General features: G+C 44.7%; 1 protein-coding gene across 2 annotated transcripts; it reads right to left on the minus strand.

Moving 5' to 3' along the window:
- Positions 1–325: 325 nt before the first annotated feature.
- On the minus strand, positions 326–11,615 carry PPP1R3B (protein phosphatase 1 regulatory subunit 3B). 2 transcript variants are annotated; one of them, XM_063077046.1, is made up of 2 exons: positions 11,410–11,615; positions 326–4,955 (listed from the first exon to the last, which is right to left on the minus strand). In XM_063077046.1, exons 1-2 carry the CDS (start codon positions 11,421–11,423, stop codon positions 4,073–4,075), a joined length of 897 nt encoding a protein of 298 aa, XP_062933116.1. In that variant the 5' UTR covers positions 11,424–11,615; the 3' UTR covers positions 326–4,072. The 2 variants fall into 2 exon arrangements, with proteins under 2 accessions (XP_062933116.1, XP_062933117.1); XM_063077047.1 differs by lacking the exon at positions 11,410–11,615 and adding an exon at positions 10,738–10,852.
- Positions 11,616–25,825: the final 14,210 nt, after the last annotated feature.

The following is a 25,825-nucleotide window of genomic DNA, read 5'->3' on the forward strand; positions in this document are numbered from 1 at the left end:
TAGTTTTCCCACGTCTGTCTGGATACGTTTGTCTGCACCATACTTCAAGAGCCAGTGAGAGGGTAGGATCACCATCAAAAATGGGTGCAGAATGACACCTGCGCCTGTACCTCTTCCCTGGCACTACCTTCTCAGCTGTGACCAGCCTGCATTGCCAAGACAACTTAAAAAGCAATTGACCCTCCTCCACGCCCTACAGCTTTAGCTCAGCCTTCGATTGTGATGTACGCTGTGCCTTTGGAGACCTAAGATCTATATGTGGAAACACCTGATTTACCATCTCTCTCCCCTTCTGCTGCTTCTAAGAACAGAACGACAGTTTCAGTTTTGTTTTCAATACCTTTATTACATTTTTGCTTTTGAGATACAAACAAACCACTCTTTTCTACCACACAACAAACATCCATTCTTGTGATTTTAAAGTGCATTTCCCCTATAACTTTGTGTACAAAAATATTTATTTTTTAGAACACACAGAAATTTCTTGACAAGGCACGTTTTGGCATACAGTTGAGTCCTTAGTACTACATTCACATTGACGTAAAAGTGAAACACCATCCCAGCTGTGATCTTGAAGTCCTCAGGTCCAGCAGTCTCTGGGTACTGATCACCCAAACTGGAAAACCAGTCATGCGATGTGGGCTGCACAGCTTGCCAACCACGGCGAGGAAAAACTGCCTGCCACGGCAACTGTCCTCCCCAGTCCTAGATGTGTTGTTGCATTTCAGGAAATTGAGATACTGCCAGATTGTCCTCTGATTCCATCACACGTGTAACTTCTTATCTGCAATTTCAGCCATCATGGCAGGAGAAACAATTAGATCAGGACTTTCCCAGAGCAAAGAGCCTCCAGGCCTATATCCAATTGAAGATTTTTAAAAGAGGAAACGAATGAAAGACAATCAAAACTTTCATTTCCTATCCATTGAGAGGAAGACCCAGAATATGGGCACTTCTAAAAAATGAGCAAACACTTTTCGGTTTAGAAGCGTATACAACCCATTTAATGTCCAGGTGACTACAAGCAATGCTGGTTTTTAAAAAGCAGATGATGTGCAAAGATCAAAAACCACAAAGCATTTTCCTAATAGTTCAAAATTTACATTTAAAAAAAACATATAATGTTTTACCACCATTAAAATTAAGTTTTAGAGACAAAATCAATTCTACCTTGACTCTGAAACTTTTAATTTTTAGAGAACTGCATAACTCCATTATTTCTCACCAGCTCCCCTAAAACAAGAATAGTTGTTTTTTTTTTTTTAAGAAGAAACCCACTCAAATGGGTTTCTTCCAAGAAATATTAAAAGCTTATTTACTGTAGATCTTTATATAGTCCAGCTTATTTATTGCACCTAATTTGCAAATGCTCCCCAGGCATTTTGGGGAATAAATATGAGACAGAAATGGATTTGCTTCTCCATTCCTGGACAACCGAACCAGTAACAGGCGGCTGGTCCTTCTGGGGTAACTTGGGAAAGACAATGAGACTGGGAGCCAGTCGTTACCATAACCAAGATGGCAAACCTACAAGTCAGGCCTCAGTGAAGTCTCCAACTAGGAAACCTGTTACCCTCTGAAATGTGTAGGTCCATCTACGATGGCGAACTAAGACATAAGGGGCAAGTCCATTGATGCAGTGCCTGAGGTCATCTGAGAATGTCACGGGACACACTAGGTCAGAAGGAGAAAGACTGTGCTGGGGGGTGGGAGGGAGTGGTCAACAGGAGACAGTGTTCTTCAGATGCTCCTACCTCTGAGTGACAGCCCGATGAAGGAAGTCGGGCAAGCAGACTCTTTCATTGGGGAAGAAGGATCTCTGCAAGCAGGTGAGGACTTGCCTTCTGGACTGCAAGGTGGGGTGAGCATCCCAGGTGTGCTGGCTGGGGCTGGCAACCAGTGCCCCCAGCAAAAAAGCTGGGATGAGCTGGGAGAAAGAAGGCTAGGGAGGAGGGTTTGATGGCTGTTTTAGAAGAGATTCTTATCACTGAATTACCATTTTTCAAATTTTGACATGGGAATGTCTTAGGATCATTATGACACAAAACCAAACAGAGTTTATTCTAGAGTCACTTGAGGCCTTTTTCTTACGAACACACAATGATCCTTGGTCTGGAAACTTGTAAATGACAGTGTGTCTTGTTCCTTTCCCACACTGGAGGGGGGCACTTCTTAACACAAAATAAAATCCATGACCTACATGAAATCATTTTTGCTTCCATTTGATTTAGACTTATGCTATTAATAGTTCTGATCACCAAATTTGTAACATTTAAAGTACCATCTGCATACCTGATAAGCTTAGCTAAAACACAGTTCTGCCCAATTTCAGCATAAAATAAAAATGTGATTTCCCCGTAAATTACATGATATAGTCCCAGAGTGCTACCTACCCAGAAGAGGCACGAAACACAAAGCACTAGATTGCAGACTAGTAACAGCCAGATTTAGGAACAAGAATTATATCAAACATTTTAAAGTTCAAAAATGAAAAAAACAAAATAACCCCCAACTATAAATCCCTAGGAGCCTTGCACTCAGTATCTGCCTTATACTGATGTACAAAGCCACAGATATAAGGGGGTCTTTTCTAATCAGGCAAAAAAGAAAATTAAAAAGTCACTTAACCAAACTCCAAAAACAAGCAAACAAACAACAACAACAACAAAACAGAAAAAAAAAACAAAACCCAACTTTCTACAAATATATATATGTAAAAATATCTTTAAAACACCCCTAAGTAAAAACCAACTTGCCCAAGAAAAATCACAGGTTTTGGGGATCCATCTGACAATAAATGTCCTGGGAGTTTTTTTTTTTTTTTTTTTACAACAGCACTAACCAACAGAGTTTAGCCCAATATGCTTAAGAGCAATTAATCTCATGTTTCAGAGTTGGCAAACATTTAAAATAACATTTGAGAACTTGGTGAGGTTTTTATCCCCTATCCCTTTATGTACTCACACCATAAATAAGAACACCCAAATCAATGTCCTTGGGTGCTTGTAAAGTGTCCTGGATATTGTTAAATTGCAGTCGAAATAAAACCAAACATCTTCTGAAGGCTTTGAGGATACAGCGGATTTGTAAATCAAATGTCCTAAACACAGCATAAAAGGTGATTGTCCAGGAAAGGAGATCTAAAGTTCTTTTGTAAAGAATGAGATACTTGCAAACCAGTCAAGCAAGTTAAAACAAACCTTGTAATAGAGCCTTCTAGTGACTCAGGGTAAAAGTGAATACTTAGAAAGTTCTCCTAAAAGCCAAGAGGAAAAGCTAAACATGTCCCACTCATGATTGTCCTGCCTAAAATCTGTGACACCAAACAGGAGCCAGTGACTTTCGATAATTGCTGTGTTTCCCTCTGCTGGAAATGTGTGTGGGGTCAGGAAGAGGGGAGAGGAAGTGCCTGTCTCCATTACAAGCTAACTTGCCTTTATTATCTTTTCCTGAATGTTGGATGAACTGTGGAAGAAATGCAAAAAATGAATTTGCAAAATAAGGAGCAGATTCCACCTCTCTTCTGCAGCTGCATTAGAAATGGGCAATGTCGGGACAATGGATCACGGCACAGAGACAAGCTGTGAAGTATGTGCAGACTTGGAACAGCAGCAACAAGCAGGAAAGGCCTGGCTGGTGAGGAACACCCAAAGACGAGCATGCACGGTGGGAGGTGGCTGGGGACTGAGCGATGCTCAATGCTCGGGTGACTGCCTTTCCACATCCGAGTGGAGAGAGGCGGGGCTCCTCTGGCCTCGCCAGCACTGCCCTCAGGCTTGGGTCCTATCCAAACCCTTTCCAGCACCATCCTTCGCAAAGCCTTGTGGCTGCCACCGGTGCCTGATGGATCACCAGCATGCCACCTCTCCTCTGGGTATGAAACCGGTTCTGTGATCTAAACCGGGCTGGATTTGCTGGTTTAAGAAGAAAGTGACTAGGATCCTTTCTTTTCAAAAACTGTGCCTAATGGCAGTTCAACTTTGCTCCTCCCTGGGCTTCCATCTCCACTGCACTGAGACCGGAGCCAGGCTTGTCTGCCAGCAGCCCAGGCTTGCTCCGTCACCTGCAGTCACTAATAGTAGGGCCCCAGCTTTTCGTATCCTAAGTAACTGGGCCACTCCGGATACAGACCATAGGAACAGCGAGGGCTTCCAAACTGGTCAAAGGATATTCCCAAATCCTGCCCGTTGGGTGGCTCCGTGGCCCCCTGCGTGGATTTCAGTTCAGCCCGGATGATCTTATAGTTTTTGCCTTTGTTGCTGTCCCAGTACGTCCGTCCATTGCACTCGTAGCACACAGCAAACTCCATTCTTTCGTAAGACTGAATTTTCTCGGGTAAGCTAATGTCAAAGGAGAACGTGTCCCTGTCTGAGCCAGCGTAAGTGTCCTTCACATACTGACACGGAAAGTCTGAGAAGCTTTTCCAGGTGTCAAATGTCATTCTGATTTTCACCGTCTTCTCAAATGCAATGTTCTGCACCTTGACTGTGCCTGCAAGAGCTCTGTCCTTCAGCACGCAGTTTTCGAGGCAGACGTGGTCGGCCTGAAGTCGGTTTCTAAAGTCTAAGTAATCTGCAGAAGGCTGTGCAAAATCCAAGACGAAGCTCTCGCTCTCTGCTGTCGTCAAGCTCACGATGTTGTCTAGGAGCTCGGTGATGTTAAACGGAATATCTAACGGGTCATCAAATTCGGAGAACACCTTGACCATTGTCAGGGCCAGCCCTTGGTTGTCTGCAAAGGACACCCGCTTTTTCACCTTTTTCTCCTGGACAGCCGGGGCCACCATGCCACCAGCTTCGCTCTTGCCGCTCAGCTGGATGCAAGGCCGCAGAGGTTTGCTGGGCTGCGGGGAAAGCTTGAAGGCGAACCGCTCCCGGCGCAAGGAAGGGGCCATGCAGTTGTACCCGTACTCTATGTCCACGGCCATCGCTGGGCTAGATGGGTAGGCTAGAACCCTGGCAGAAGAGGAAAAGGAAGAAAACCACAGAGATCAGAGAGACGGGTAAACTCATCACCCCAGCAGACACAGGCAAGCAAGGTTTCCTCTCGCGTCCGCCCTGGGGCTGCAGTTTGGCAGAAACTCCCGTGTGGCCCAGCACAGCACTGGTTTCAGGGAAGGTTAAGTGGGGGAGGAGGGGGTGTGGGGTTAAAACAGGTAAATATGAAAGCATGCAACTTACTGATTTTAAAACTAAGTTCACAGGTTTTTCTGCCAGGTTCTTGGGGCCTCCAGTGTGCTAGTGTATGATGGAGGATAGAAAAGAGGGCGTGCTGTTTGCAGAATTCCCCAAACTTATTGACTAAAGAACCCCTCTTTTGTGGAGTGTCTTCCCCAAACAGCTGTTCTGAGAAACATACTTTGGTAAATATTTATTTATTGACAAGTTAAAATTGCCTATATTTATGGTGTACAACCTGACGTTCTGATACAGGTACACATTGTGGATTGGCTAAATCAAGCTATTTAACACATGCGTTACCTCACGAAATCATTTTTTTGTGGTTACACAAAACACAATCTACTTATAATCTACTCTCTTAGCAATTTTCAAATATACAATATATTGTTAACCATAGTCACCATGATATACACTAGATCTCTTGAACTTGCTCCCCCACTTAAGTGACATTCTGTGTCCTTTGACCAACACCTCCCCATCTCCCCGACCCCCGCCCCGGCCCCTGGTGACCACCTTGTACTCTCTGCCCCTGTGAGCTTGACTACTTAGATTCCACACATGAGTGAGATCACGCCATATTTGTCTTTCTGTGCCTGGCTTATTTCACTCAACATGATGTCTTCCAGGTTCTTCCATGTTGTTGCAAACGACAGGATTTCCTTCTTTTTTAAAGCTGAACTGTATTCCATTATGTACATATACCACATTTTCTATTCATCTGTTGATGGGCACTTAGGCTGATTCCGTCTCTTGGCTATCGTGAATGGTGGTGCAATGAACGTGGGAGTGCGGACATGTCTTCCACACACTGACTTCATATCCTTTGGATATGTACCCAGTAGTGGAATTGCGGGGTCATATGGTAGCTCTGGTTTTGAGAACCTCCATGCTGTTTTCTATAATGGCTGTAGAAACTCACATTCCCACCCACAGGGTACAAGGGTTTCCTTTTCTCCACACCCTTGCCAACACTTGTTATTTTTTGTCTTTCTGAAAACAGCCATTCTAACAGATGTGAGGTGACATCTCATGGTGGTTTTAATGGTAAATATTGCTTTAACCAAAAATAATAATAATAATTCATCCCACAAATATTGGTTTGGTGTTTACTGTATGCCAGACATTATGCTGGACGCTGGGACTCAATAGTTTGTAGGCAGATGCAACAAATCTGCTTTCCATTAAACTTATGGTAGGTTTTTAAATTCTAGGATATCTTTCTTTTTTAAAAAAAAACCCCAGCAATTTAGTATTGTGAAACCTTTCATATAGGTGAATATTTTTCTTTCTACAGGTGACTATAGTCTCTATAAGAATAAAAAGCAAATAGAATCATGCTAAAAGAGGTTAAATCTGATTTCATAAAAACTATATTTTTCTATAAGTGAAGAAACTAAGTAAAACCAAAAAGGTTAAAGACAAACTAGGAAAATATTTTGTAAAAAGCATGACAACAAAAAGATAATATCTGATTATATAAAGAGTTCTTACAAAGCAATAACAAAGTCAAATATTCCACGTAGAAAAATGGGCAAAGAGCATGAATAGAAAATTCATGACAGAAATTTAAAAGTGGTCCACAAATATGCAAAATGTCCAAGCTTATAATTAATTTTAGAAATTTAGATTGGAAACCATGCCTGTTTTTACCTATTGAATTAGAAAATAATTTTAAAAGATCGTGTTAGGCTAAATAGGCACAACCATTCTAAATGTTCTTATCAGTTTTTGTTCTAACATCACATACAGGTATTTATCCTAAATAAATAATTTAAAATGCAGGGAGGTTAGGTTAATGTATTAAAATGTTCAATGTAACATTCTGGGGGGGGGGAGAGGGAGAAAATAACCTAAATGATCAGTAACGGGTACCTTGTTAAATCAATTATACCACATCCATGTGATTTAATTTTATATCATTATTTGGAAAAAGATTTCAATGGCATGAAAAAGTTTATAACATGTTGTTAATGTGAAAAATGGAGAAGATCAAATTGTACTTGTAGGAAATAATATGTAGGTGGCTACAAAAAAGACTAGAGATATGGTTAAAACTGTCAAAATACCCAGGTGACAGGATTTCGGAAAATTTCTGTTTTCCTGCTTTGTATTTTCTTATATCTTCTAAAATAATATCACTTTTATAATCAGAAAAAACATATCTAAAAACACCCCTCAAATATTTTAAGATTTGACAAAAACCCACCGCAGCACTACTGCCTCACGCTGAGCACTTTTTATCACACTTATACTCTGATTTGACAGTTTCAATGGGCTAAATTGAAGTAGTGACAAAACCAGGATTAAAATCTAGGGTCTGAGAACTGCAGAGCACAGGATCTGGAGAGGATCCCAAATATGTCTCCCTCCTTACGGCGAGGGTGGAGGTATGTGCAGGCGTGCTGGGCCCCTCCCAGGCCACCACTGCTACCCCTGAGAAGCGACAGGCAAAATATAGCTCATCTCCTGATAAGTGCTGGGACCGATGGTTCCCTCCAATAAATAATCTCTCCTTCTCAGCTTCTGATTTTCATTAACCAAATGTATAAAGGAAAAATGAGAAAAGACAAAGATATATCGGGTTTGATCCCATGTTTTGGAAAGTACAGCCCATCCCTTGGATGCAAGAAGCACTTAGAGATGATCAGTCAGAGAAACACAGATTCAGAGAAAAATCAAACAGAAAATGTATGGCCATAATGTAGGTAGTAGTTGTAGTAGTCTAAAGACTCATTTTAAAGGTTATTTGTCGTACTGTTTCCCCTCTAATTAAGTCAATCTAGTGAAAATTAAGGGAAATTTGTTTTCTATGATCTGTTCTTATACTCATGCAATTGTTCTGGAAAGGGAAGTTCTGACTAAATTATTTACAGAAGATCAGTGGGTTGAGTAATGGGTTCCACGTAAAAAAAAAAAAAAAAAAAACCCTACACTTACAAGTTACTTGAATTTTAGTTCTGTCTGTTGCAAAACTTTATGATAGAATATGCTGAATTACACCTTCAGCTCTAACTTTAACACGGGTAGTTTTTGTTCTGTATCGTTTTCAAATATGTATTAAGACCAAACCACCAACGAAACAACAGCCCCTGCAGTGCATCCCAGCGCCTGTCACCCTGGCCACCCTTGGAAACCTGGGTGTGAACTGAGCGAGCACGGCTCCTCATCGGTCACTTCCTCCTCGCCTGAGTCAGCATAAGGTCAACTCCAGGTTCTCTATGCGCCTCCAATACGCCTACAAACCAACCTCTTACAAGCCTTCCCGCACGTCTTTAAAACAACTCATTAGGAAAATGTTGGGAAACTCTCAAGATATTGTGAAAACAGAATTCCAAAGCACAGGATCAATTAAAGAATCTGCACACGTGCAGCCAACTGAAACCACTCTCCCAAGACCTAATCCTGCAGGTTAGAGAGACTTAGTTGAAGACCTTGGTAGAGTTTCACTGTTCTGTCCCAGTGGTATAAATTTGCCCCTGAGATCCCTTTTATCACCAGGCTGAAAGAACAAGCAGAACTGGGAGTTGGGAGGTGAGGTTCTAGTTAGAGCCAGAGCTAATCAAACAATTACACTGGCACTTTCAAGAGCTGAATTGTTTTTGCAAGATTCCTCCAGGAAAGGTAAAAGTAAAGCTATGAAAACCCCAGAGTTACTACCAGGCCTACTGCCCCAGGGACACTGCACAAGCAACCCCAGACCACAATCCCTTCACTTCTGTGTGTCGCCATAATGGCAGGTGAGGGCATCAACACCTGTGGCCTCAATCTAGGGTACAACGTAACTGTCAGCCACCTTGCCTGTCCTCACAGGTCGGTCCCAAGTAATACCTTCCTGAGTCCCTGAAAGGAAGGCACCTGGACAGGTGCTATACTTGCAAATGGCATGAAAATGATCAGTTCCAACACAAGACGCGCCACGCTGTAGCTCAGTCCTCCTCTCCTACAGACTCTCTGGCTGCTCCACCCTATTCTTTCTCCCAGGCTAGGGCATATGAATCACCAAGCTTGGTCAAGGAAAAACCCAGAACCAGGAGACAAGGATCTACTCTTGATCCAGCAGAGCATGACACTGGGTCTGGATACCAGGTGCAGGACAGAAACATGAGTGTGAGGAGCTGTTCCCCAGGTGGGTATGGATCCTCAAACACTGCTTCCACAGAGATGCCTCAGAGATCAGTTTTGCCCGATGAGGGACTGGCCAAGTCTGAGGGCAGATTTCAGTGTTCATGGTCCAAACAGGGCAAATCCCAACACTTCATGAAAACTGGAGAGCACAGGGGTAGCTCTGCACAAATGTTTTCTCTGTCCACTCGTGACAGATAACACACCTTCACAAGACAGCAAGCCAGGGTTAGGCATCGTGGTGATTTTCTTGTGAAATCTATAGACGTGTACAGAAAATAACTCCACGACCTTCACAGTTTCAGGCAGCTACTTACTTTCTAGCTGTGCCTTTTAAAGGAAGCAAATCTTTTTTTGTCCTGGGGCCAAGACATTTTACCCTCCATTCTCTCTCTTTTTGTCTAATAAGGGAAGACAGAAAGATCAGACGCACGAACAACCCACCAGGAACACTAAAAACTGCAAAACTACGTTAGGTAAGCACTCACAACCAGGTGACAACTTTTTTTTTAAGACACGGCCATCTATCCTCCTTCAGTAACTCCTTATTCCGCCTAAAATGTTTGACTGACACAGTGTAGACAAAGTTGACATCGTCTCCCTTTTGCACGCAGGCCCTTATGTGCACAACCTTAAAAGCTACTTGCACCCCTCAATCCTGCCACCATCATGCAAAGCATTTTTGAGAAAAATATTTGTGGGTGAGGCTGCATACTAAAGGAAAGAGGTAAGTTACTGGCACAGCCCTCACTGTCTAAAAACGTCCAAGGGGAGACACAGAGCTTTGGCCTGAGAATGCCTCCACCTGGCTGTGCCCCCGGGGCAAGTCACTCAGCTTCCCTGGGCCTGAGGTTTCTCCTCTGAGGTCCCTTCCAGCTCTGACAGTCTACCTTCCTAACAATGCCTGACGACTTCTCTTCCCACTGGCTTTCCCCTAACTACCCCCACTCGACTTTTGCGGAAAGTCCGCCAGCTGTCTTCACTTTAGTCTTGGCTCCTGGACAGCTCTGCCAAATGAACCGTTTCCTCTACTCCTCCTCTTCCCCAGCCCAAAGCTCCCTCTGCTCCCGGACCCTCCCAGGGAGGCCCGGCCACACAGACCACAGGCTCTGACACCTTTTAGCAACTCTCCAAGTCCCCAAGTCAACGTCTCCCCCGCTTTCTCCTCCTCTTCACAAAACAATACCCTGCCAGACCCCAAATCTTCTAGTGTGTCCTTCTGCACCCCACCCCCTCTTTTGCAGCTACTGTCCCTTCCACACCCTCTTCTGGGTTCCAAAGGGTGGCACGCACAGGGCTCAGGGGCGGGCTAGCGCGCCCGGCTGCAGGATCCCACGGCTCCCTCTCTGACCCTGCCCCGCTCCGCCCAGCTCGGCCAGGTCTGCACCCCGTCCCCACCCTCCCCACGAGCCTCCTTCGCTCGCGCTGCACCCACCTTTCGGGTCGCGGAGAAGCCCCCTCCCGAGCTCGATGGCTGCATGGGACAGCCCCAGGGAGGTGGCGACGGCAGGGGCGACCGCCGCCACCCGACTACGTGAGCTTCTGTGCGTCCGGGAGGCCGGGCCTGGGCTCGGTTCCCGGAGATGTGACCGGCAGGGGGAGAAAGACGACGGGGAGGAGGAGCCCAAGTCATCTCACCAGGGCGGGGCGGGGCGGGGCGGCGGGGCGACCCCGGGGCGGCGCCGCGCGACACCAGCACCCCCGCGCGGCCGGGTCGGGCCCCGTCCGAGGGCCGGGGCCGCCCTATGTCCCGTCGCACTTGGCGACCTGACTGATTACCAACTATGTTTCCTTGCGTTTTACGGGAAACTGAGGCCTGGAGGGGGACGAAACGACTTGTCTTTGTGCTCCAGACCCCAGAGACATCCTCCCCAAGTGTCGGGTCCCAGGCTGGAAACTCGTGCCCCGTTCGAACCCGGGACAACAGCTTCCACGTGGGAGCCACAGCTTCCGGGGGCCCGTCTGGGGTGTCGCGCCACCGGAGCACAGCTGCAAGTCGGACGTGAAGGCGCACATGGCACGAACCACAGCGGGCCTCCAGCGCGCGCCCCTCGCCTCGGCTTCCCCGGCCCTGCGCCTCGGACCCCAGGCTTGGGGAGGTACGTACCGGGTACAGCTCATAAGTCCCCAGGGCAGCCGCGCCAGCCCGCGGCTGCATCCGCGCGGAGTGACAGGGACAGCGGCCGCGACGGCAGGGGCGGGGGCCGGGGCTCAGATCCGCGCCCTCCCTCCGGCCAGTCCCCGGGACTCGGGCTCCCCGCCGCCGCGCTGCCCCCTTTAACTTGGCGGCCACCTCTGCCGACTGCGGGTTCCATCCCAGACCCGCTTCCACGTGAACGCCCCCCGCAGCCAATGGGCGCGCCCGGGACGCGAGCCGCCGACCAATGGGCGCGCAGCCGCGGCCCGCGAGCACCGCTGCGCCACGTGACGGGCAGCGCGCCCGGAGTGACAGGGCCGGAGGCCAGGGTCACCGTTTCATCAGGAGCCCGGGGACGGGCGCCAGGGGCACGGGCAATTTCCTGCAGAACAGCGTCGCGCTATGGCGACAGGGCTGGACGCAGGCGGCTTGCAGAGTTCCCTCTTCCTAGGCCGTGTCCTGGCTGGGCAAAGGCGTCGCGCGCGCCTAGGAGGAGGTCGTCCGGTTGTCGTCGCACTCCGCCCCGCCCCGCCTTCACGCGACACTTCAGCCACGGGGTGCACAGATGTTCAGCACCTGCCCGTCACAGGCGGAGCCCGAGGGGACCTGAGAGAACACCAAGTGTGGCTCGCTCCGTCGCAAGGGGAGTGTCTCTAGGGACTGATGTCCCCGGCTCCTACGGCTATCGAAGACGACTGAACCTTGCTTTGTGCCCAGCACGGTCCAGGTGTTACCATGAAAGGAACACAGTAAAATGCTTTAAATGAAGCTGATGTTGAGGCAAAACACCAACATCCATGCCACAGAGGACCCCAGATGTGGCTGAGGGTTCCTTTCTGGTTTAGAGGAGACTACCTGACTTGAATCTGCTGTAAAAACTGCCTGAATCTGCAGGGCCTCTGTCATCTCTGTGATGTACCTTGAGGTAGAGTTTGAACCACAGGCTCCACCTGTCACAGGAGATCAACTTATGTAAAATAGCCTCTTCAAGGATAAGGCTCCCAGTTTTCTAGTTTTAATAACTAGTAAAATTTTAGAAAGAATATTGAAAACGGAAGTGCCAAGTAAAAACATTAAAATAAACAAATCCTACCATGTTCTATTACCAGCTTTTTATTAAAACAACAACAACAACAAAAAACTCCAACAGCAGTAACAATGAAACGCAGGAGGGATATAGGATGAAATCTCGGAGTAAAGACCAATCCTTCACAGGAGATGCATTTAGCTTTAGGAAAATTCATTATGTTGAATATGGTACTTGGGAATTTCCATTCTAAGGGATAGAAGAGCAGCTTCCAATTTTACTGGAAGTGCAGGACTAAGACACTAATTGCTTACAATAATCCAGTACAAGCCTTCAGCTCTGTAGGGCTTTCCCAGACAGTCTCCCAGTCTGAACAGTGAAACCCTCTTCCTTCCCTTCTGATGGGCAGATCCGATAAAGGACCACCTGTGAAACGAGCTATTAGTAGGCGGTTGGTTAATACAGTTTCTATGCAGTATTCCCTTTGCCAACTCTAAACCCCCTTTTGTTAGCTGATGAGTGGGTTGAAGATTTATTAAGCCAAGTGTTGGCTAAGTTTCTCAAGTGCAGTGAGCATGCTAGGGGAGTGGACACAAACAAAGAGCCAGCAGGTATTGCAAAATGTATGCAGGCAGAGGGTGATCTGAACCAAACTGGGGAAGAGTCGGGACAAGTAAATACAACTTGACAGCATTGGGGTTTGGAAGCTTCTCTCTTACATAGATCTAGGAAACCGTGGGTAATAATTTCCCGAGTGGTTTAGGTGACTATTTCAGACCAGGAGAGTGGGGCTAAACTTAGCTGTGGCACACCACAGTTTAGGTAGGTGGGAGTGTGGCGTCTATGAGTTTGAAAAGAGCCCAGTCTCCTTTGCGATCAGAATAGAGCCGGATGCAAGCTCGGGAGGACGGTTCCAGTAGAAGACACAGCAGTCCCAGAGCCCCAGAGCCTGAGAGCTGGACCGGCCCTTGGATGCCATGACACTCCCTCTGGTTTTATGACCACAGAAAGGGAAAGTGGAAATGGAAAATTTCAACCCTTAGTCAATGCACACCAAGTTTCTTTTATAATATCTGGCATTGAGTGTTAGCCTTAATTTCATTTAATTACCCCTCTCCGCTGCCAATAAACCAAAAAACTTAGGAGTGGCTAAGTGTAGCAAATTGTTATTCTTCCGTCAACTGTACTTTTTCGTGGCTATCAGTGTAGCATGTCTTCTTCCTTGCAGTTAGGCTCATCTGTGACTCCTTCAGGTCTCTCTCATTCATCCATCCATCCATCCATTCGTTCAACAACACATTATTGAGTAACTACCATAAGCCTGGGTGCTGGAAATGGAAAAATGGGTGAAATACAATCTTACTCCCATGAAGCTCAAAGGCTAATAAATAATGATGTGCGAAAAATGTATAGAAGATAGATCTGCGTTTGGGGAGTTAAGAGGAAGACTGTGTGTGTGTGTGGCATGGTGGGGAATGGAGAAGGTCAGAGAAGTGACTACTGAGCAGGATGCTGGAGGAGGAATTAGAGTTGAGGGGGGATGAGAGGGCGTGGCAGGAATTGGCAAAGGCACAGAGTTCTATATGTTCCCCAGAGAATTTCTACTCTGCTGGTTAAAAATTAGGTCTCATTTCTGGCTTAAATATTAGACAATGTTCTTTTATATATGTGTTAACACCGGCTTTCTGCTTATCCAGAAAGTTTTTTAAAACATTGTTAATGTTTTAACTCCTTCTCAACTTAATGCATTTCAAAAACACCCCGAATCTAGGTCCTGTCTTTATCCAGGATTTTAAAAGAGCAATCTTTTTTTTTTTCCTTTTTCTTTTTTTTGAGAGTTTGAACATTGCTTGTCTTTGAATGAAATTATTGCAAAATTAATCTAAATAAAAATAACCAGCATTGGGAGTCAGAACTACAGAAGAGAACATTCTTCTGCTTGGTCAGAATAGAAAGTGGGAAAGACTGTTTCCAAACTGCCTGTCTGTTTATATTTAGACGAGTGGAGTTGTCTGCACCTGTCAGAGCTGCAGACATGTCCTGACGCATCATGTTACCTGGGGGCCCCTCTGCCCCCCTTTCAGATACGACTGACACTGACTTACAAGGTCATGTTCTATGGCGATAGACAGAGGAACTTACAGAAGGATTCAATAATCCTCTGTTTGTGGAGAATGTGTCCGTAGTATGTGAGAAGAGCTTGAGTAGTTTATAAGTCCATGGAAGCTCCGAGAGCCCATTAGGGCGTTTTTGTCACTGTTGAGGGCTTTTGAGTTCCTGGCTGAAGCTGATGTGGGGATCACTCTTCTAAACTCTACGTGACTACAGAGCTGCTTTATCCCAAACCTGCATTCCTTGTGCAGTGCTTTGTATGAGCCTGCTATACTTTCTTTAGTTTGTATTGTTTATTATTTTAAGATGATAAAACTAATACAAGGTCATTGTAGACACTGTAGAAAATACAGAAAAATATAAAAAGAAAATAGAATCAGCACCACACCGCAATAACTACCAATATAATTCATTGTATTACCTTCCAGTGTTTATTCTGTTCGTAAACATTATCAGGATTATAGTATATACAGTATATAGTTTAATATTTCAATTTTTTTCATGCCTGCTTCTCCTTTTGAATGTGTTAGTACGATAGTAGTCTCGCCTTGTCCCCAGAGGATACGTTCCAAGACCCAAGTGGATTCCTGAAACTGTAGATAGTACCAAACCCTATATGTACTGTACACAAATTTCTTTTTCCTTCCTCACAATTTCACAGATAGAAAACTCATTCTTACCATAGATCTTAGTGACCTCAGCATATGATTTTTTTTCTTTCCTTGTTAAGTCGAGAACTTTCACCTTTTCCCCTAAAGGAAGCACTTTACAGCTTCTCTTTGGCATATCCAAATCTCCAGCATCGCTGCTCTTGCACTCTGGGGCCTTTACAAAGTAAAATAAGGGTGACTTGAACACAAGCACTGTGATACTGTGACAGTCGGTCCAATAACTGAGACGGCTGCTAAGTGACTCACAAGTGGGTGGCAGCTACAGCGTGGATCCACTGGACAAAGGGAAGATTCACGTCCTGCGTGGGACAGAGCAGGATGGCAGGAGATTGCACTACGCTACTCAGAACTGCACGCAATTTAAAAGTTAGGAGTCGTTTATCTCTGGAATTTTCCATTTAATATTTTGGACCACAATTGACTGCTGATAACTGAAACTCTGGAAAGTGAGGCCATGGATAAGGGGGGAGGCTACTGTATAATTTTTCTGACATATGCTTTTTAATGGCTGCATAATATTCTTTCATATACGAATAGAGAGACCATACTTGAACAATTTTCTTAATGTGAGACACTCAGATTTTTTCTACAATTTTTCTATTGTAAATATACTTTGATAAGCATCTTCGTATTTAAATCTTTGTCCACATTTCTGATTATTTCCTATAGCCCTATTTCCCACAGAGTATAGACATTCTTCGTACTTGATTCATATTGCCAAACTGTTTTTGGAAAGATCTGTATTTGATTTTTTATTCCTGCTACCAGAGAAAATTAAATTAAATAATCCTAATAAGGTCTTTGTTTACGGACTTTGGTCTTAAAAAAAAAAAGGCGTATGAGAATTTTTACTAATGAATCATATATTTTGTGCCTGAGTGAAAATAGGTATACATCTCATCTTTTGCTTTAGCTTTGAATTTCAAAGTACACAGCCAATCTGTGTTGTGAATAGGGACTTCATAACCCACATTTTGATTTAAATGGCATTAAGTGGTGGCTGGTCAGGGAGAAGGCAGGGAATACTGCTTTGCCACAGGCTCAAGAAGCGCCAGGCAGAACCAGTATGTATTTATATTCTTTACTCATTCATTCCCATTCGTGACTGGTGTGGTCATAAATTATATTTAAACATGTAACTCTATATACATATGATGCAATGTACAGCCAAATTGCATCCAGAATTTCATGACAAGTGGCATGCATTTTTGTGAGCAGAAAAATATGTCAAGCTGCTTTTAGGATTGTGACCGACCACTGGGCTACTGTGTGCCTTGTATTTTAAGTCCGGATGTCTCTGTTGTGTGCCTCCAGAATCAAGTGGCTCAGATACTGCAGACACTCCAGGTTTTGTAGAAGCAACTGCATTTCAGCTGGTTCCATCTAGATATCTACAAAACCACCTGGATCATACTCTTAGGAATGTGCCATGATATATATTTGTATTAAAAGAACAATGACTCACTTGAGGGATGAGGGGAAACAAACTAAGGATTTATATACAATGATTCCTAAACGTATGCCACTATGTTTTCCAGCAGCCTTTAATTTTCTATCACTCCTCTTTTTCTTTGAAATTTGCAGTCAGAAGCTAACTGACTTTGTGGTTTTCTTCACGATCATTTGATATCCTCTAGAGAATTATGACTTAAAGACTGCTTTCTTCCCCCTTGAAACTCATGTTAAAGATTTCTCCACACAGAGCCACAGGCTGTTTGGGGGTTAGAAATGCAGCATTTAAAACTGGGAAGTCACACGTGTTGCAAATATTCCTCTGCTGCTCCTGGCCCTGGTTGTGTTCCCGAGGAGGCACAAGTCTCTGAGGGCGGGGACAGCCATCATCTGACCAGGTTCTTTGACCCACTGTGTAATAACATGCAAGCACAATAGCGCGTTTGTTATAGAGGCTACTCAAGTTTGTTGTAAAATCACTCTTCACCAAAAACAACAACCCGAGAACCAACTATGAGTATGAGTCTTCCTTGGTAAATAGCCAGGACTATAAAACATACAAAGCGAGACTTTGCCATTGTTTCCATCTAAACCTTGGAGATTGCTGTAATGATATATTAAGCCTTAATAAGTATATTTGGCATCATTCCCATTTCCTTCTGTTAAATCGTTGGTCATCTTCAAATGCAGAGTCCCTCCAAATGTAGGGTCCTTTGTCTCCTCTTATTTTTCTCGTGGCCCCTTGCTCTGAAAAGCGCAGTGACTTATGCTTTCTTCCCTGACTTTGACCCTGTTCTTTTTCCTTCCTTCTTTTTTCCCCTTTTTTGGTATTACTTCTTAGTTTACAAAATCTAAAAATTTCTCTCTCCTAATATTAGGAAATAAGCATTTCTCTTTCTCACTCTCCCTTCTCATAAATCAGCCTTATTCATCCATCAACTTTAAGGAACAATCCCAAAGTGTAATTTATGAGAAGAAGAAACCTGTTACAAAATATTTGAGGAAGTCTCTGTTTTTACTTCCTGCTAAATTACTAGGAAAACAGATAAGGTAAGACTCACGTAAGCCTCATACCCTAGAAGTGAAGCGTAGTGGATGAGGGCTCAGTCGCCTGGTAGTCCTGGATAAGACTGAGTGCCACAGTGAGCTGTGGACCTTCCTTACCAACTTTGTGCCTCTGTTTCCTGATCTGTCAAATGGGACTACTAATGCCTGCCTGGTAGGATTATTCTGAGGATTTCCTGGAATACTTTATGTATAAGCAGGATGACTCATTCCACAAAACCCAAGTGCAACAAAAGTTACATTTCTTGATTATTCTAAATACAAAAAAATCTGAATGTGAACCCTCCACTTACCACGGCCAGCAAGAAGTTCACGATCAATTGGTTTATGCAGCCCAAGAAAACTGGGAACAGGCCCTTTGTTCTTAGACTCTGTGGTCACTGCCCTTAATGTGGCTCCTTCTGCAGCCCATCCTCTGTGGAGTTCGGGTCCTCTCCAGACACTAGGGCTGTTGCTTAAGGCAGGCTTTGGTGATGCTCACTTAGCAGGCCTGAGATGAAGTTCATGTACCCCCAGATCTCAGCCTCTTCCAGAATGTTGCACTTGGGCAGGGTGTCAATTTCTACTACCTGTGGAAACTTCAGATCAGATGCCACAGTTCTCAGGGTCTGGGGATTCATCCTCTTTCTGAGTTGGATCTTTCTGCAAACCCAGAAGTATCAGGCTCTTTCCCCTCCTACTCTTGGACAGTTCTGGACCCTTCCTGGAAGGATCCAAAATTCCCAAACAAAGGCTTTCATGGAGGCTATTTCTTCAGAGTTTCCTGAAACATGAAGGAGCTGTTATCACCCCCCGTGGGGCTAAAAGATCCAAGACCTTAGAAAATAAAGACCTATCTTTCCCTCTGGTGTAAAGTGTTGGGGGTTATGAGAATAAAATACGAATTTACATGCTGACATATTTGTAAATTATCAAGCACGTGGTAAATATTCCAAGGGCATTATGAGTATGCCCAATACCCCCTCAGCTGAGGGTAAGTGAGCAGACCTCTGAAACAGGTTTACTATAGGAAACAAAAGAAAATTTTAAAAGTATCTTTCATTGGAGGAAGACATGGTCTATGAATTATGGAAAATCATATACAGTAAAAGACTTACCCGAAAAGTCAGGAAGATAACATGTAAAGAGATGAAATATAAATGGATGGCAAATAATGCAATCAAAAGATTAAAATCTATTGTGGAGGTAAAAATAAGCAAAACTGACAGTGTAGAAAAGGGAATCGTTGGTTTGGAGGTTAACCTCGAGGGGTTTTCCAGGATGTACAGGAAAAAAACACAGAGTTAGAAATGACAAGGGAAAATAAGGAGTTACTGAGGAAAGAGATACTGGCACAGAGCATGGGAGTCCAACATAAATAGTGTTACTAACAAAGAAACCAGGACAATAGAAACAAGTAATAATAATTTTATGGAAGAAACATTTCCAAGCTGGAAAGAGACCAGAGTGTATAGACTGAATGGGCTCACATATTCTGTCTAGGTAAAATCAATTTTAAAAAAGCCCCACACCTGACACATACTGACATTTTTGAATTAGAAAGACAAGAAAAAAAAAAAGTCCTACAAATATCCAGGCAGGAAAGAGCAGGAGATAACCACTGCCATCCCCAAACAAGTTATTGATAAAAGAACAAACCCCAGACTGACCTCTGACCTCTCTGTATTACTGTCAGAAAACCATGGAAAAGCATCTCAATGAATTTTATACTCAGCCAAGTTACTTTTCATGTGTATATGACCTTACTTCCTAATACTTCCCAGTTTTCTTACCGTATTTCCCCCCATATTACGAAATATAGTAGTGAGACTGATTAGTATTCAAAAAAGTAATTATGTCTGACCCACCGTGGTAATTTTGTTCCTTGATGAGGTTCTAAAGTTGCATGTAAAAGCCTATTCATGCCTCACTATTTCTGTGTGCGAGGATACTTGGTTTTAATGATCCTCTAATCTGGCAGTGGGAGTGTTATTTGCTGCCGAGAAAAGAGATCTCCCTCTCAATAACAGCTTCTTTAAATCTCATCTCTCCCACTCCAAGGGTGGTCCTATTGTCTGCCTTGTGAGTAGGAATTTATACTTGTGGGTGTAGTGTTTGCTCAGGTGGAAGAGCTCAGCATACCAGTCTTTGCTCCTTAATTTCACTCCAAACGCCAAGACTTCAGTTTAAAAATCATCTTGAATAAGCATAGATCATTAGAGTGAAAAGAACTTGGTGTCTTCTGGTCTAGCATCCTCAGTTTACAGATAAGGAAACTGAGACACAGAGCAGGAAAGAGTCATCTCTTGTTTCAAGTCACAGATTCAGCTACTGTGTGAGTTAGAAATAGCTAGGATCCTGGATTTTTTGTAATGTACCACCACGCAGACATGGATGGGCAAGATCCATCGACAGGTCCAGGGAGCACGTCTGCACCATGAGGAAGAGGCTCGTCAGTGCCAGAGCCAGAGCCTGTGGAAGGGCCAAAGGCAGAGCTAATGTGCACTAATCAGAAGGTCAGTGGATTTCCAACAGTAAGTGGAGACCCTTCTACATGGCACCTCAAAGCAACTGAAAACTCGAGGTATTCGTTGTAGAAGAATCCAAGGACCAAGGAAATATGCCTCCAGCCAGTTCTTCAGAATTTTTCAAAGTTTTAACTTTTAAAGTCTGTAGTATCAAAAGCGTTTTCCTTCTAAGCAAGCAGACTGGGCTCATGACACCTGACATCCTTTTACCAAACACTGATTCACATTCGGGGGTCAAGATCACCTGCTGCATTTGCAGATTCCGTGGCTTTTGGTGCTTGGGTGAGTCAGGAGCTCTTTAGGCTGCAAAACTAGCTTGATCAACCAAATGAAAAGAAGGAATGAACCGGTTCATAACCAAACGCCAGGAAGGCAGGGCTGGAGTTGGCTCTAGGATGAGCTTCTCCACGTTGTGGGGCCATGGCCGCTCGCCTCTGTGGGCCGACATCAACCCCACTTGGAGCACAGAGAGGAAAGAGGGCATCTCCCACCTGCTGGCAGTGCACAAAATTCCCAGGAGGGACACTGATGGACTAATAACTGTGGCCAGAGGGATGACCCAGCTCTGTTGAGCATTTTCTGTCCCCATATTGAGGGAAATGGGCAGAAAATGGGTACAGGGCAGATAGGAACAGCAGCAACCACATCGTCCGTGGTAAGTTTCAGTTCGCGTGTTGTGTACTGTCTTCCTGTTTTATTTCCAAGAAGGGAGGAAAGAAATCAGTAGTTTCCTTACGTGGTCTTCCCCTTGGCCTCCACCAAGCCCGCTTCTGGGAGGTATAGGACGCTCCCCAGCCTGCCTTCTGCTGCAGAAAGACTGCCGGACAGCACAAGGACTTAGGGACCTGCACGGTAGCTGGGAGTCCATTGTGCTCTGGGAAGGATTTCCCTTCTCATGCAGACCCCCTTCCTGGGGGCTTGGTGGTCCCTGGCCCTCCCCTCAGACGAGATAGTCACCAGCAGGGAGGGCAGGATGTTGCGTCCAGGGCTTAGTGAACAGGTTCACTTGGTACCTGGCAAGAAACAAGCTCCTCGTGGGGTCATTACAGGCGAGGAAGAGACATTCAAGCTCAGTCTCCAAGATGATACCCTCATGCTGGATCGGGCGGGCAGCAGGAACGTGGGTCAGCCTTGGGAGATGCAGCTCTGGGCAGTGTTGGTGACCCCTTGACTCTGTCATTGTCCAGCAATTGGTGCAACTTGAGCAGAGCGGGGACTGCGACCACCATGGGGTACAGCCCTCTCGGCAGCACTCCTACTGATTTTTATACGCCACAGGCCCGATCTACGCGGAAGGACTGTCATTTACTGAGCATTCACTTCACGTATTTTATACCAACATCCTGAAAGGTAGGTATTTGTTTTAACCCCCTTACATAGGTAAGAAAACTGAGCCTCAGAGAAGTTAACTAACTCACCTAAAATCACACAGCAGCAGATGACAGAGTCTTCATTCAAAGTCAAATCTGGGTTGCCAGTATCTCAGTGGGTTAGAATGTGGTATAACACCAAGGTCAAGAGTTCAGACCCCCATACTGGCCAGCCGCCAAAAAAAAAGTCAAATCTCTGTCTGTCCCCAAAACCCAGGGTATTGCCACCACACCAGGCTACAGCTTACAGCGACCAGATGAAAAAAGCTGATAGTCCCACCTTGGGGATTCCTTGTCTTGCTCCCCCAGTCTGCTAAATTGAATTTCAGGGCCTTATCTGGGGCCCCAGCAGAATAACTTCTGGATTTTGCAAACACAGCCCTTAACTCAATTTGACTGCCAGGACAGCCACCTCATTCACAGCGGGCAGTGATGAAAGGATGATTAGGTTCCTTGTGGCTGCAGCTCTGGCTACAGCTGAGGTGACAGGAAGGAAGTCTGGGGAGCAGAGAAGGAACCCGTAGGGCAGGGGACAGGGGAGGAAGATAGACGACGCTTGGGGGAGGCAGGTTTCTGAGGTTTGTGCACGGCAAAGGGAGAAGCCGTACAATGGATGAACACACGCCAAATATCTCTGTTTTCAGGAGGAAGCCAGATATGGAAAAAAGCGTTCCTGCCCCAAACGATTCTCAAGTACACCCCACATCCTGAGACAGCATAAAAAGTAAATGAACAAAACAGCCTGCTACAAATGCAGCGGAGGTAGAAAATCCTGTAGTAAGCTGGGAAGGAATCCATTACATGCAAACTGCCTTGAGAAAGTGTCTAGGGGGAGTGAGTCCCTCGAGGCCAGGGCAGCCGGAAATTGCTGGGGTCTCTGGCTTTGTCACAACATGGCGGCACCGAGCTGCGATGTGCAGAAAGTATGTCACTCCTGGGTCCATGGTTTGTGATAGAAGAGGAGGCTCCTGGGTGACTGAGCCCCATCCTCTCATCTGCAGTCCTCCTCCATAGCCCCCAGCCACGGCTGGCATTTGTCACATGGCGTGTGCCTAAGTGACTCTTGTAAGCCGTCAGGAGGGGGTGCGATCAGGAGAGGCGGACAGTTTGCTGGTAGGTCATCTTGGACGTGAATTCTGTGTCCCACTGACCTTTGTGCCTCGAGAACTCCTGGGATCTCAAAATAGACTATTTGCTTCCGTCTTAACTGCTTCAAACACATCCTACCAAAACAAAAATTAAAAATTTCACTCTAATACACTTCAGTTTCAAACGTGAATATGTGCTATCTGGCATCTTTATGAATAAGAGAATATGTTGCAGAAACAAGTAATGAAAATTTCAAGGCTCCAAAAATCACTGGAAAGTGGTGAGTTTGGGGTTTCAGGGATTCTGGAAAAATCTTTGCTGGGGTGAGTGTTCCCAGTGCTTTCATGGTCACTACCAGCTGTAGAACGATGACACAGAAGACCCTAAACTCATGCCGTCTGCTGGCAGGGAAGCCCCCCTCACCTTCTCCCGAGGGGAGGCTGGGCAGGGGCTGTGACCACCTCCTTACGATAGCCTCAAGATTCCCCTTTCTATTTGCCAAGCACTTAAAGACCTTTTTTATTTATTTCTTTATTTTTAATTTTTTTTAAAAAATTTTTTATTTTTTTGGTGGCTGGCTGGTATGGGGATCCAAACCCTTGACTTTGGTGTTGCAAGGCGACGGTCTAACCAAATAAGCTAACTGGTCAGCCCCGTTTTTAAAATGTTTTTTAAAAATTAAAACTTGTTTTATTGAAGCATAATTGATTGTACATATATTTGTGGAATACAAAATTGCCTACCAAATAGTTTGGTACAATATGTGATGTCAAATCAGGATAGTTAGCTTATTCGTCATTCCAATATGTAATCATTCCTAGTGTCCATTAACCAATTTCTCATTAATTCCCCCCTTTCCACTTCTAGTAACCACAATTCTGTTTAAAGCCCTTTTAAATTGTATTTAATACCTATTTGTTTAAACTAGACTTATGCTTAAGTGATGGCCAAAATCGGATTGAGGAAAAACTAGGGAAATCATTTTATATTTAGAGAAATGGAGGAAAGGTGTGATTGTGTAAAAAAAAAAGAAAGAAAGAAAGAAAAAACAACAAACGAACTATACACTGTTGCTCCCCAAAGTGCATTGGGTGGGACGCTAGTTCCGAAAGTCATCACCAAAAGGTTTTGGGGGTCAAATAGACCTGGGCTCTCTGACATACTGTAACCCCGTTTGCAACCACACTGCATTTGCGAGCGTGCCCCAGGCTGACCAAGCTGTGGGGGCTGAGGAAATCTGGCTATGTTTATTTAACCTGGCCCTTTTCAGACTGACTTGAGAACTCATGTTCCCTGCAATGCTGCATTTTGTCGTACGAAGGGAGTCAAGGAGGACGAGATGGGCAGAGCCGAGTGTCTTAGCCCGTTTGTGCTGCTGTAACAAAGTACCATAGACTGGGCGCCTTATAAACAGTGAGCATTTATTTCTCACAGTTCTGTAGTCTGGAAAGTCCAAGATCAAGGTGCCAGCAGATTTGGTCTCTTGTGAAGGCTTGCTGTCTCAGAGATGGTGCCATCTCTCTATGTCCTCATGTGGTGGAAGGGGCAAAGGAGCTCTCTCAGGCCTCTTTGAAAGGACAATCAATCCCACTCATGAGGGCTCTGTCCTCTCAAAACTCAATCACCTCCCAATAGTCCCATCTCCTAATACCATCAGCTTGGAGGTTAGGACTTCAACATACGAATTAGGGTGGGGGACAAACACTCAGACCATAGCATTTAGCATGACTGAAATTTTAGAAAAGAAATTCTAATAGAATTAGGAAAATACATTATGCATGATTTAATCCTGTGCGATATGAGACCTCAACAGAGAGCAAGGAAGGAAATGATTTCAACAGATTCTGAGCTAAATAGCTTTTTCTATAACAGGACAGTCAGAAGCATGCCTCTTTCACCCACCCACAGAACCACGCCACAGTAGAAGAACTAGAACCAAGCGGAAGAGATTCACTCGACTAGTTTAAGGCTTATTGCAAAGGAACAAAGACACACCAAGGTAGTTCATCCTTGTACAAACACAGACACAAAAGGACAAGACACAAGTGCTTCACTTATAGTACCAGCTCTAGTACTAGAACTAAGCCATTTGCATGACCATGTCATGCAGGTTTCAAAGGGAAAACTCTTACTTCTTTTAGAAATAGAGAAATTTTTGTCTTTGTAGGATTAACACTCATTCATGCATTCATTCACTCAATACAATTTATTGCCTGCCTGGATGCGTCAGACACTGTCAGGGCCGAGGACAGAGAGAGGACAAGCCAGGATTGCTGCAGTGGTGGTGCTGTCCTTTGGACGGAGGAGCAACTGTACACAAGTAACAGGCCGATGTGTTAGGTTCTTTAATAGTATGGTGACGGGACCACTGGACTGAACCCAGAATGCAATTGCCTGTTTGCATTTTGATCCTGACAACAATTAAGCTGAGCATTTTCAGTCGCCGAAGCAAACCAACAGATGGTCGTTTAATTGTTTATAAAAGCAAACATTAACTACTGGGATTGGCAATATATCTCTTCTCCTGAAGCCTGTCAAAGCAGATATCATACAACACTCTGGAAGATGCTGAAACACGTTAAAAGAGAAAAGGTTGAAATGTGGAATTCAGCTCTGTCCCTGACCTGCTTTAGAACTTCTGTCAAACTGCATTGCGGAGCGATCGTTCGTGCATTTCACAGCAGCATCAGATGGAATGACTGGTGGCCTTCAGTAGCTTCTGTATAAATGGCAAAACAGAAAACTCCTCACAAAATCCCTCTCTAGCAATGAAGGGTCTCTGTCAAGTTATATACATGGCTGAAGATGTGTTTAGGGAATTTGGCTCTCTTCAGAGAGGAAATGTATAGTCTGCTTGTTCCTGGACATGTTTTAATGTTGCCCTGCATTTTAGCATATGAAGCGCCAGACTCTGTACAAACATTGTCAGTTTTAATATAGTGCTAATTGCAGTAATGAGGAGAGCACTTATGTCACTAGTAATCACATCAACACCACTTGGCTCCGTCCTCTAAAATGGACTACAAGCTGTTACTAAACCATAAAATCTGCAAATTGTGCATGCTGAACTAGAGACACCTGTAAACAGGAGAA

The sequence above is a fragment of the Cynocephalus volans genome, chromosome 13, assembly GCF_027409185.1.
Source record: "Cynocephalus volans isolate mCynVol1 chromosome 13, mCynVol1.pri, whole genome shotgun sequence".
In the NCBI taxonomy this organism is placed as follows: Eukaryota; Metazoa; Chordata; class Mammalia; order Dermoptera; family Cynocephalidae; genus Cynocephalus; species Cynocephalus volans.